This window comes from Eubalaena glacialis, chromosome 4, assembly GCF_028564815.1.
Source record: "Eubalaena glacialis isolate mEubGla1 chromosome 4, mEubGla1.1.hap2.+ XY, whole genome shotgun sequence".
Lineage (NCBI taxonomy): Eukaryota > Metazoa > Chordata > Mammalia > Artiodactyla > Balaenidae > Eubalaena > Eubalaena glacialis.
The window spans coordinates 174802769-174814182 of NC_083719.1; the positions used below are offsets into that span (position 1 = coordinate 174802769).

Below are 11414 nucleotides of genomic sequence, written 5' to 3' on the forward strand. Positions count from 1 at the left end.
ACCGGTCTCTCTAGCGTTTGCTACGGTTTTTTCTATGGTGGCTCATGGGGTTCTCACAGCAGCCTCGGAAGGATAGGGACCCACCGTTACACTCCCAGCCTCCTCCCTGGGGTCCCAACCTTAGGTTTCGGCATATCTAAACTGCTCCCACACTAGCCGCTTGATATCTTTAAGCTGACAGAGCATTTTTGAAACACTTACCTTGGCTCCCCAGTATCGCAAGGATCCAGTCCCGCCTCCTCGGTCCCAAATTCTGGGCCCCTCCGGCCTCCTTCGTCCACCTTTTATCCTGACCCGTCCAATCCCTCCTCCCTTTGGGCCCTCCCAGACCCTGCCACCTTCTCTAAGAAGCCCTCCCCGACTGCGTTCTTCCCAGGGCAAAGTCCAGTGTCTCCTTTGGGCTCCACGGTCCTCACAATCATCCTCCCAGCCCTGACTCCACTGTGTCCAAACTGCCTGGGTACGAATCAAGCCACCGCCCCCCCCCACCACCACCACCAGCCTGACAGCCTGGAGGGAACAAGAACTTATTGAGGAAGTACTCAATAAGTTACTAAGTGGAAGCTACTAAGTATTATTACACCAACATCACAGCAAAGGAGAAATGAGCATCTCATTTTAAGGATGGATCCGCTTTATTTATTTTTTTTGGCCGCGCAGCATGCAGGATCCTAATTCCCCAACCAGGGATGGAACCCGCGCCCCCTGCAGTGGAAACCTGGAGTCATAACCACTGGACTGCCAGGGAAGTCCCATTTTATTGGAACCAAATGAACCTGAGGGCTAAGATCTTGCTCAAGGTCACAGAGCCCATCCCCAAGGGGCAGGTGGAGGATTCAAACCCCTCCCACCTCTCCACAAGCCTTCCTAGAACTGTGAGAATTGACATTTTATAAGACAAGTGAAAATTTGAACATTTATTAGATTTTTAATGATACGAAGGAATTGTTGGGTTTTGTTGTTTGTTTTTTTTTAGCTGTGAAAAGCTTTGTGAATATGTATTAAAGGGCCCTTATCTTAGAGAAGTGAGTTCTGAAATATTTACAGAAGAAATAACCTGATGCCCGAGATTTGCACCTCAGGAGAGGGCAGGATAGGTTGTGGGTAGAGCTGTGTACTGGGTTACAAGGGCGTTCACTGTACCATTCTGTGGACTGATGCACATGTTCGAAATTCTTCCTAATTCAAAAGCGTAAAAAGGCATTTGGCAAGGTCTGACTTCCCACTCCCTCTTCCAGTCTAATCCCACAATTCTTCCCCTGGGCCAACCCCGAAATCTGAGGATTCATGTCCGTCCGAGTCCCAGTGGTCAGCGAGGAAAAATGCTTTAATGAGGGGGGGGGGTCCAGCTGGCAGCGTCGCGCTGCTCAATGGCTCAACGATTTTCGACCCTTGTGCATGCGGCGAAGAATGACCTGGACGCCGTTTGGCTTGCTCAAGCGCCGGATCCAACCATGCTTGTTCTTGCGCTTGATGTTGCTCGGCTGATACTCGTTCCCGCGCGCCTTGCCCCGGGTCTGCTGCACGGCGGGGAGTCCCCAGGCGTCGGGGAGCCCCAGCCAGGTCCGGGGCTGGAGCCACCTGCCGGGGAAGGTTAGAGGGGGCGCTGTGTGACTTTTGCGTGGCGCCCAACCTCTCCGAGCTTGGGCTTTCCGATCAATGCCGGAGGGAGCCTGGCAGCAAAAGGCGCTCGAGGAGTTTGCAAGGCACTGGAAGGTCATGTGGTTGGTAAACAGCTGGGGCCAGCCCCCGACGCCGCCCTTACTCCCAGATTTGGGAAGGGGTCCCCCTGAGGACTCACCTGCCACCCAAGAGCGCCGCTGACCTACTGACTGGCCCCAGCAGGCGACCCACCGATCTGGTCGAGAAAGCCATGTCCGCCGCCGGCACGCCGTCCGGTGGCAGCTATTCCAAAGCCCACAGGTTCCGCCGCTGCGGAACGAGGACTTCTGGGAAATGCAGTTTCTTCTAGGCGGAGCCCTCATTGCCGCGGGAGTTGTAGTTCTACGTAGGCGCACCGCATCTTAGGCGTGAGCGTAAATGACCACAGGAGAGTGTAGTTCTTCTTGTGGACCAGCAGGTGACAGGCGAACGGCGCCTCCTCCGCATGCGCGTGCGTACAAGACATTATGTCCCTTGGTCTGCTGGGAGTTGTAGTTCCTTCTCCTGTAGATCTACAGAGGGTACCCTGGGGTGACGGCGGCGCAGCTGGTGGCAGCCTCAGGAAACGGCTGGTTGAATTTCCCACCCCCAGCAGGAGCCACGCAGACGGCACACGGCTGGAAGCTTTCCTTTAGCCCCAGCCAAGTCTCCACCCCTTGGCGGGAAGCCCAGGAGGTCTGAGTTGGTGTTGGCTGGATGTCCTTGGGGTGGTCATTCAGTTTCTCAATCTGCAGAACTCAACGGTTGCAGGCTTGCCCTTGGCGGTGCCCCCGTTCAGGCCCTATTTTTCTAATACGCATATCTGAGCCCTTTCCCTTCTTACACACCCTCTACGGCTCCCCATTGCCCCAGGGAAAATATCTGGCAGGCATTGGAAGCCCGCTCTCGCCATACACACACCCCCTAAATTTCAGCTACAACCTCCCCTGCCTGGTGCTCCCCTATTCATCTTTTTAAAATCCTCCTCAGATACTCTCCTTTCCCCAGTCCTGTCCCTCCCTCTGGCCCAACACTGCCCCAACACAGCTCTCCCCAGACTCTCCCTGAAGCCCAGGGCGCCCTCAAGGGCCAGGCTTGCAGCTGAGTCCCTGCAGGCACCCCAGCATCTCCCAGCCTGGGAAGGGGGAGGGGAGTTTTTTCTGCATTAATGAACTAGTCTCCCAGGAGCACCCTGAGTGGGCAAGAGTGGGTGGCTGGACCTAATCCAGCTCTGGCAGCAAATTCCAGGGGATAGGAGTGGGGAAGGGATGATTAACCCCTTGTCCTCTGAAGCCCATCCTACCTGCACCATCGTTTAGCAAACCACTACAATACTACAGCAGGACAGTAATATTGCCAATAATGTATGGAGCACTTTCCCTGCTGAGCAAACTCATGAGGGAATTAATTCCATAGAGAAATAAACGGAGTCTCAGGGAAGGGACTTGCCCAAGGTCACATATCAGCAAAGGGCAGAGGCTGGATTTGAACCGTGGGCTTTCTGGCTCCAGCTGGGACCAGGGTCACCATTTAAATTGGCCTATCTGTGAAACTCCAATTCCTTAACTACCCATAGCTCCAAGATATCTGTTTAATGGTTTAACGAATTTAACAATTTGCAGAACTTGGAATCACACAGCCGTGGTTCCAAGTCCCATCTCTGCCCCCCAGCTTGCCTTGTGACCTTGTGCCATTTATGAGCCTCAGTTTCCCCACCTGAAATTGCAAAGATCTGGGAGACTGTAGAACGGAAAGGTCAGCACAGAGAGAGGGGCATGGGGGCTCCGTTTGGAGGGGACAGGGCAGTTCGGAGGCAGAGGCTAGCCGAGGAGATCCTCTTTGCGGCGAGGAGGGGCCCGGAAAACCTCAGGTTGCGACCCCTTCTCGGCGGTTAACCAGGCCCAATCCCTCCCTCCACCTCCTTAAGCCTTGAGGGAGGCGGAGCCGTTGCCCCAAGAGCCCGCCCTGATCCCGGAGTTGCCGCCTCTGATTGGCAGTCTAACTAGGCCAGGTCATTATGCAGCTGCGATTGGCCGAGGCTCCAGTCAGTCGGCGCGCGGTCCCGCCCCCCCCCCGCCCCGGGGAGACACTTAAAGGGCTGTCTCGCTAGGCGATAGCGGGATGTCCCCGCACTGACCGCCCTGGGCCCGCGCCCGCCCGCGTAAACGCGCCCGGTCCGACCCCGCGCCACCATGTAAACGGCGCCCGCAGGCGGACGCCGGCTTCTCCGCCCGGGACCCCTTTGCCCTGCCCCGGGCCCCAGGGCCCTCGATGAGGTGAGCAGGGACCGGGCCGTGGGAAGGGGACACTGAGGCCCCTGGGTCTTTCACTTTGGAGGGGGGTTGTCCACAAAGCCCTTAGGAAGCCGCGGAGCCCCAGTGGCCTCGACCCCGCCGCAGGGTTGACGGGCACCCAGGAGGCGGGGGCCTGGCTCTGTGGAGGGGGTCTGGCGTGGCGCATCTGCGCCCCCTTTGGCAATCCCGGGTTGGAACCCCGCCGGAGGTGGGGGGCGCGGCCTGCTCCCCCTTCCTCAGCAAGTACGGGCCACTGCAGGCCGGGTGTTCCGCGTTCATTATCCCCGCGGAGCCCAGGATGGGGACGGGGAGGGGTTGGTCCCATCACCAGGGCCTAAACAATGGGGGTGCGCTGCGCGGGTATCCCCCTCGAGTTATGTAACTGCCTGCAGTTGCCATGGACACGGAGTGGGGGCCGTGGCCCAGGGAGCGGGATGGAGGCCTGGAGGCCCCTAGCCAGGGCTTTACCTTCTCCATCCTCATCTCCACCACTGGGGGCTGTGTGCCAGATTCCCCAGAACTCAAGGTACTGAGCAGTGGGGACAGAGCACCTTCTTCCCAGAGTGTCTGAGCCTCAGCTTGTAGGTCTGTGAAACAGACCCATTGCACCCATGGTCTTGGGGAGTTGGGCAAGGGCTTCTGGAGCTCAGTCCTGAAACCCCTTTCCCAGGGTCTCACCTTTCAGAAGCCAGGTTTAGAGGCCTGGGATGGGGGCTCATTGGGATCTGCACCTTTTTAGATGCCTTTGGAACCCTCAGGGTATGATGATTTAGTGAAAGTGAATTAAGGAAACAGTGCATGAATGAATGAATGGACGAATGAATGAATGGGTTTAGGAAGGCATAACTGCTATAAACCTGAGCTGGAGGGTCCTCAAGGATGGGCCACATTTGCCACAATGTCCCCTCCTCCGGGAAGCCACCCCCAATGAGTGCCTCTTGGTGTCAGCCACGACCTTCTCTCTAGGATAGACTAGGCTGGCCCAGAAGGGTGGCCGAACGCCACACAGGCACTGACCAGACAAAACATCTCAGTGCGTGGTTGGTTCTGGCCACCCCCAAACTGGAGCCTAGATGGGGCCTCGCAGTGCAACTCACCTGACCCAGGTGTGGGGAGTGGGTGCTATGGGAGTGGAAGGCTCCCTGTTTAGATGGCCTCTGACCTGGCTGTCACGACCCCACTCACAGGACACACCATGCTGACCGGGGTGACCGATGGGATCTTTTGCTGCCTGCTGGGCGCGCCACCCAATGCTGTGGGGCCACTGGAGAGTGTGGAGTCCAGTGATGGCTACACCTTTGTGGAGGTCAAGCCTGGCCGCGTGCTGCGGGTGAAGCATGCTGGACCCGCTCCGCTCCCCACCCCACCTCCACCACTGTCAGACGCCGCCCAGGGGGACCAATCTGGCTTGGTCCACTGCCAGCGCAGAATCACCGTGTACCGCAACGGGCGGTTACTGGTGGAGAACCTGGGCCGGGCACCACGAGCTGACCTCCTGCACGGGCAGAACGGCTCTGGGGAGCCACCAGCCGCCCTCGAGGTAGAGCTGGCTGACCCAGCGGGCAGCGATAGCCGCTCGGGCCCAGGCAGTGCTGGGAGTGGCAGTGGCGGACGACGGCGGCGAGCCCGACGCCCCAAGCGGACCATCCACATTGACTGTGAGAAGCGCATCACCAGCTGCAAGGGCGCCCAGGCCGATGTGGTGCTCTTTTTCATCCACGGTGTCGGCGGTTCCCTGGCCATCTGGAAGGAACAGCTGGACTTCTTTGTGCGCCTGGGCTACGAGGTGGTGGCGCCCGACCTGGCCGGCCACGGGGCCAGCTCAGCGCCCCAGGTGGCCGCCGCCTACACCTTCTATGCACTGGCAGAGGACATGCGTGCCATCTTCAAGCGCTATGCCAAGAAGCGAAACGTGCTCATTGGGCATTCTTACGGGTGAGCCAACACTGGGGTGGGGACGAGGGTGAGGGGTGGGGACTGGCAGGAACTGGACACCCACTCACAAAATACTGATTTCCCTTCTTGAAAAATCCCACTAACATCTGCAACAAAACAGGGATTCCTGCCACCAATGCTATTGTTTCACATTGTTTTAAAGCAGTATCTCAATCCCTGAACTATTGACATTTTGGGTCAGGTAATTCTTTTCTGTGAGGGGCTTTCTTGTGCACTGTAGGATGTTTAGCAGCATCTCTGACCTCTACCGATTAGATGCCGCTAGCACAATGGTCTAGTGATGATCATGACAATCAAAAATGCCTTCAGATAGTGCCAAAGGTCCTCTGGTAGGCAGAATCACCCCTAGCTGAGAACCATTGTCTTCAACTAAGTTCAAAAATTGGTTGCTCTGGAGACCCCAAGGGCTCCAAGGAAAGACTAATTGGAATCCCATAATTTTTGTTTACAAGGGCACAGGTTGCTATAATTCACTCTTCCTTAAAGGGGTGACAGATAATACCACCTATCATTTAGATGAGAGCCCACGCCATGGAAGGCTCTGGGCCTGGGTGCCTGATCACTGCCAAGTGGTACCATTCTGTCCTTTACCCAGGAGGAAAGGCAGGATCTGATCAGCCAGCCAGGTTGAGAACCACTGTTTTAGCAGTTGTAGCCCATGCAACTAGACAAGAAAAAGAAATGTTACATAAGTTTCCAAAAGAAAGGAAGCCAGACTGGGAAGTAGCATAGCTCCTATTTGCTTATATGAAAACATACCTCAAAGTGGATGCTTATGCTAAATGATTCCTCCAATTAAATGAGCACCCACCTGTGGAAATTCCTGTGACCCCATAACAATGCTATGAGGTCAGCACAGTTACTATGTCACAAATGTGGAGATGGTAGCTCAGAGAGGTTAAGCAATTTGCCCACGGGCACACAGTGAGTCACTGGGACAGTCAAGTCCACCTGACTCCTGCTTGTATCCTGTCCCTCTTTTCAGCAAGGGTTGGCAAACTTTTTCTTAAAGAGCCAAATAGTAAATATTTTAGGTTTGCAGGCCATAATGGTTGATCTCTGTTGAAACTTCACATGTCTACTGTTGTAGAAAGAAAGCAGACATAATTGTAAACAAATGGGCATGGTTTTATTCTAATAAATCTTTATTTATAAAATATTTTACACATTTACAAGATTGTAAACTTAAGTTTACAAAAACAAGCAGCTAGCCCACAGGCCATAGTCTGCAAAAAAAACTCTGCTTTAGGGGGAATGAGGAGAGGTACCTGCACCCTTCCACCTTGCATAAGGCAGGCAGATGTGCCACACCCAGGGGCCAATGAGAGAAGATCCTTAAAGGGAAGGGATATGCTGGAAACAGGGACCTTCTCTGAGAAGCCAAAGGGTTTGTTTAATCAAATAGCTTTCCTAACACTTGGCAATAAGTAATTCTTACTCCTTTGGGGGTTATGATGACTTTGCGGATCTGATAAAAGTTCTGTATTTGGATCCTTTCTCCAAAAGAAAAAAAATCCACCCTCAACACACACACACACACACACACACACACAGTCTCACAATTTCAGGGCATTCGAGATGCCCCACCCATCCCTCACACCCATTTGGTGCCCATGGACCCCAGGGGAAGAATCTTGGCCTTCAAGGATATGCCTCTGGATGAGGGGAGGGCATTAACCCCTTCACTGCTTGTATCCTGCTGACCACTGCCCTTCAACCCTCCCCACCATCCACCCATGGGGCAGTGTCTCCTTCTGCACGTTCCTGGCGCATGAGTACCCAGACCTGGTGCACAAGATGATCATGATCAACGGTGGGGGCCCCACGGCACTGGAGCCCAGCTTCTGCTCCATCTTCAACATGCCCACGTGCGTCCTGCACTGCCTGTCACCCTGTCTGGCTTGGAGCTTCCTCAAGTGAGTGAGCTGGCCCTCCCCTGGCATCTCCCCAAGGTGGATGGGAGGGGAAGCTATATGGCTGGGGCTGGCATGGGGGCACCCCTGGTGGCTGAGCTGGCATGAGGGCTCCAGCAGTGCCTCCCCACCCCCAGGGCTGGCTTCGCCCGACAAGGGGCCAAAGAGAAGCAGCTGCTGAAGGAGGGCAATGCGTTCAATGTGTCTTCCTTTGTGCTTCGGGCCATGATGAGTGGCCAGTACTGGCCCGAGGGCGACGAGGTCTACCATGCCGAGCTCACCGTGCCCGTCCTGCTCGTCCATGGCATGCACGACAAGTTTGTGCCGGTGGAGGAAGACCAGCGCATGGCTGAGGTATGGCACTCCGGCCACCACACCCTTCAAATCCCCCTGGCACAGTCCAGGGGGACTCTGCCTTGTGCTCCAGCCCCAGGGACGTCAGAGCTTAGAAGGAGAGTCAAAGGTGGAATCCAGAAAGTGGGGCTGCCTTGGACAGGTGGTAGGTTTATGTGCTGTCCCCACTGCACGTTAAAAGGCACTCTTCATGGGACTTCCCTGGCGGTCCAGTGGTTAGGACTCCGTGCTTCCACTGCAGGGGGCACAGGTTTGATCCATGGTGAGCGAACTAGGATCAGGGCTCGAGCCTGTATCCCCTGCATTGGCAGGCAGATTCTTAACCACTGCGCCACCAGGGAAGTCCCTGGAGAGATTTTAAATTGTCACACTGTGGCGGGGGAGTGGGATGCTATTACTGGCCTCTAGTGGATCGAAGCCAGGGATGCTGGTCAACATCCTACAGTGCATGGCAGTCCCCATCCCAGAGAATGATCCCACCCCAAATAGCATTAGTGCCCGGGTTGAGAAATCCTGCTCTGGACATATGGTAGGCACTTAATAAACGGGGAATGAATGAATATCCAGTTGGGCTCCAGCAGGGTGACAGGCCATCTTCCAGATCCCCCTTGGGTGGAAGTGGAGGAATATAGGGTAGATTGCAAGAAGGACTTCCTGATGTTGGAGGCCATGCATAGATGGGGGGGCGGGGGGGTGTCCCAGGGCAGCCTGGCCCCGAGCTCCGTCGTCCTGTCTCTGCCTGACCTGAGCCCGCGTCCTCCGCAGATCCTGCTCCTGGCCTTCCTGAAGCTCATCGATGAAGGCAGCCACATGGTGATGCTGGAGTGTCCGGAAACGGTCAACACGCTGCTCCACGAATTCCTGCTCTGGGAGCCCGAGCCCTCGCCCAAGGCCCTGCCCGAGCCCCTGCCCACGCCGCCAGAGGAAAAGAAGTAGCCGCTGAGCTGGCAGGGTAGCGCTTAGTGAGCCGACGAGCCTGAGGAGGAGCCCGGAGCCGGAGTTGTGGGTCTGCCGCGCGGACCACCTGGGCGGGCCGTTCGCTCCAGCGGGCGGGGTCAGGTCAGGGAGACGCCCCCCAGGCCGGCTGGGCAGGACGTGACGTTCGTGGGAGCCAGGTGGACACACCGCTCTCTGCTAGTCCTGCGGGACCCATCGGTTTTTCGGGGCCATAGCCGGGACCCCCGCGGAGGATGACCTTGTACAGAAGCCCCCTACCCCACAACGCCAGGGCCGAGGCAGGCCACCACCCCGCTCTCTGTCTTCCGTGTTCGCCGTGCTTGATCCTGGGACCCACGAGCCCCGCAGGGACCCTCGAGACCCCGCCCCAATGCCCGAGACCCCTTACCACCCCACCATTCCTCGGCGCTGGGAGCTATTGTGGCCCAAGGAGGGAGGGTTTGGGAGGGGGCTGACACCACCGAACCCGCACATCTCAACTTGTAACTCAATAAAAAGAAGTGACAATCTGAGCCTCCAGGCCTGTGTTGGGTGACCGCAGCGCGGGTCCGCCCTGAGCCTCAGTTTCCCCAAGTGCAGACTGAACTGAGTCGAGTGCCTCCCCCTCAGGGCTGGCCCACAGAGACTTGAGGATGTCGGCCGTCCAGGCTTTCTTCCCGAGTTCCCCTCCCTCCTCAAAATGCAGGGGCTACTTGGGCACTATTTCCAGAGCAGAAGGCAGATAGGGGGTGAGCTCCCCGTCCCTGGAGGGGAGGAGGAGAACCAACTGAGGTCGATGCTGAAGTTGAGGTGAGGATCCGAGGACGGTTGCATCTGGTTACAGTAGCCATAATTGTGTCAGCTGTATGCAAAGCCCTGTGCTGAGTGCCTGACACCCATAGGTTCATTCAATCCCCTTCACTCCACACCACACAGCAAGTTAGTACCTCTTACTGTCCCATTTTATCTTATAACTTGGTTTTGAGTTGCTTTTGTTACGAAGATGATTTTTATTTTGAATCTGTCTTTTTTGAATCCAGATTTCTCTGGATTTCCCTGCTCCATGGCTGTGCTCTTGGTCCTCTATATTTTATTCTAATGTATGTATATCTAGGTTTACCCGTGGTTTGTGTGGCCGGTGGGAGGAGATTTGTCCCCTCAGTTGCTGCACCTTTGGTCCTTTCCCCACTGGTTTGTGAGCCCCCCTTTAATTTAAACCAGGGGTTCTTACAGGGGCACTGTTGTTGGTTGACAAATTCTGGAGATATGTTTGATTACCACAGCTGGAGGGGGAGGTGCTCCTGGAATCTTGTGGGTGGAGCGCAGGAATGCTGCCTGACACCCTACAGTGTACAGGACGGCCCCCACTGCACTTGGTCTCAAAAGTCAGTAGGGCCAAGGTTGGGATACCCTGTGTTTTAGACAAATCCCACCTCCTCTGGGCCTCTTTTTTTGGCGGGGGGAGGGATGTCTCTGGATTCTTTCTGTTTGTGTATTCTTGGGAGATGGCATGCTGTTTGGTTTTTCTTTTTAATAAATTTATTTATTTATTTTTGGCTGCATTGGGTCTTCGTTGCTGCGCGTGAGCTTTCTCTAGTTGCGGCAAGCAGGGGCTGCTCTTCGTTGCAGTGTGCAGGTTCCTCATTGCAGTGGCTTCTCTTGTTGTGGAGCACAGGCTCTTAGGCACGTGGACTTCAGTAACTGTGGCGCACGGGCTCAGTAGTTGTGTCTCGCGGGCTCTAGAGCGCAGGCTCAGTAGTTGTGGCACACGGGCTTAGTTGCTCTGCGGCGTGTGGGATCTTCCCAGACCAGGGCTTGAACCCGTGGCCCCTGCATTGGCAGGCGGATTCTTAACCACTGCGCCACCAGGGAAGTCCCAGCATGCTGTTTTAATTGCTATCACTTTATCAAGCACCTACTTGGTGTCTGGGAGAATTCCTTGTCTTACACATGAGGAAAGGGAAGCTGGGAGTGAGGTTTCTTCAGCTCAGTTAAAATGGTAGAGCCCAGGCCCACTCCAGAGGCAGGAACCCTAATTACCATAGCAGCCAGAGTAGCCAGGGGCTCAGCAGTGGAGGCCAGGAGGCAGGTGGAACCTTAGCCCGCCCCCTGCAGGACCTGGTTCTCTGAGCCACGATGACAGGCAGGTGACGAACCCAATGAGGCAGCGGATCTCACCAAGTCCCTAAACCCACTGGACTGCTTTGAAGAAGCAAGTCCTGGAAAATTTAAATGATCCTGCCACCACCTCGCCAGGAGAGTGGCTTGGCACTTACTGAAGCTCTTTGCATAAAGAGCAAAGAGGTTAGTGATGGGGTTA

At 55.7% G+C, this 11414-nt stretch overlaps 2 protein-coding genes across 2 annotated transcripts; one reads left to right on the plus strand and one right to left on the minus strand.

The window, feature by feature from the left end:
* Positions 1 to 616: 616 nt before the first annotated feature.
* On the minus strand, positions 617 to 1942 carry MRPL34 (mitochondrial ribosomal protein L34). Its single transcript, XM_061188669.1, has 2 exons — positions 1802 to 1942; positions 617 to 1581 (listed from the first exon to the last, which is right to left on the minus strand). Exons 1-2 carry the CDS (start codon positions 1873 to 1875, stop codon positions 1368 to 1370), a joined length of 288 nt encoding a protein of 95 aa, XP_061044652.1. The 5' UTR covers positions 1876 to 1942; the 3' UTR covers positions 617 to 1367.
* Positions 1943 to 3734: 1792 nt separating this feature from the next.
* Positions 3735 to 10605, plus strand: ABHD8 (abhydrolase domain containing 8). The gene is made up of 5 exons (XM_061188670.1): positions 3735 to 3917; positions 5123 to 5870; positions 7637 to 7807; positions 7942 to 8158; positions 8924 to 10605. Exons 2-5 carry the CDS (start codon positions 5131 to 5133, stop codon positions 9092 to 9094), a joined length of 1299 nt encoding a protein of 432 aa, XP_061044653.1. The 5' UTR covers positions 3735 to 3917; positions 5123 to 5130; the 3' UTR covers positions 9095 to 10605.
* Positions 10606 to 11414: the final 809 nt, after the last annotated feature.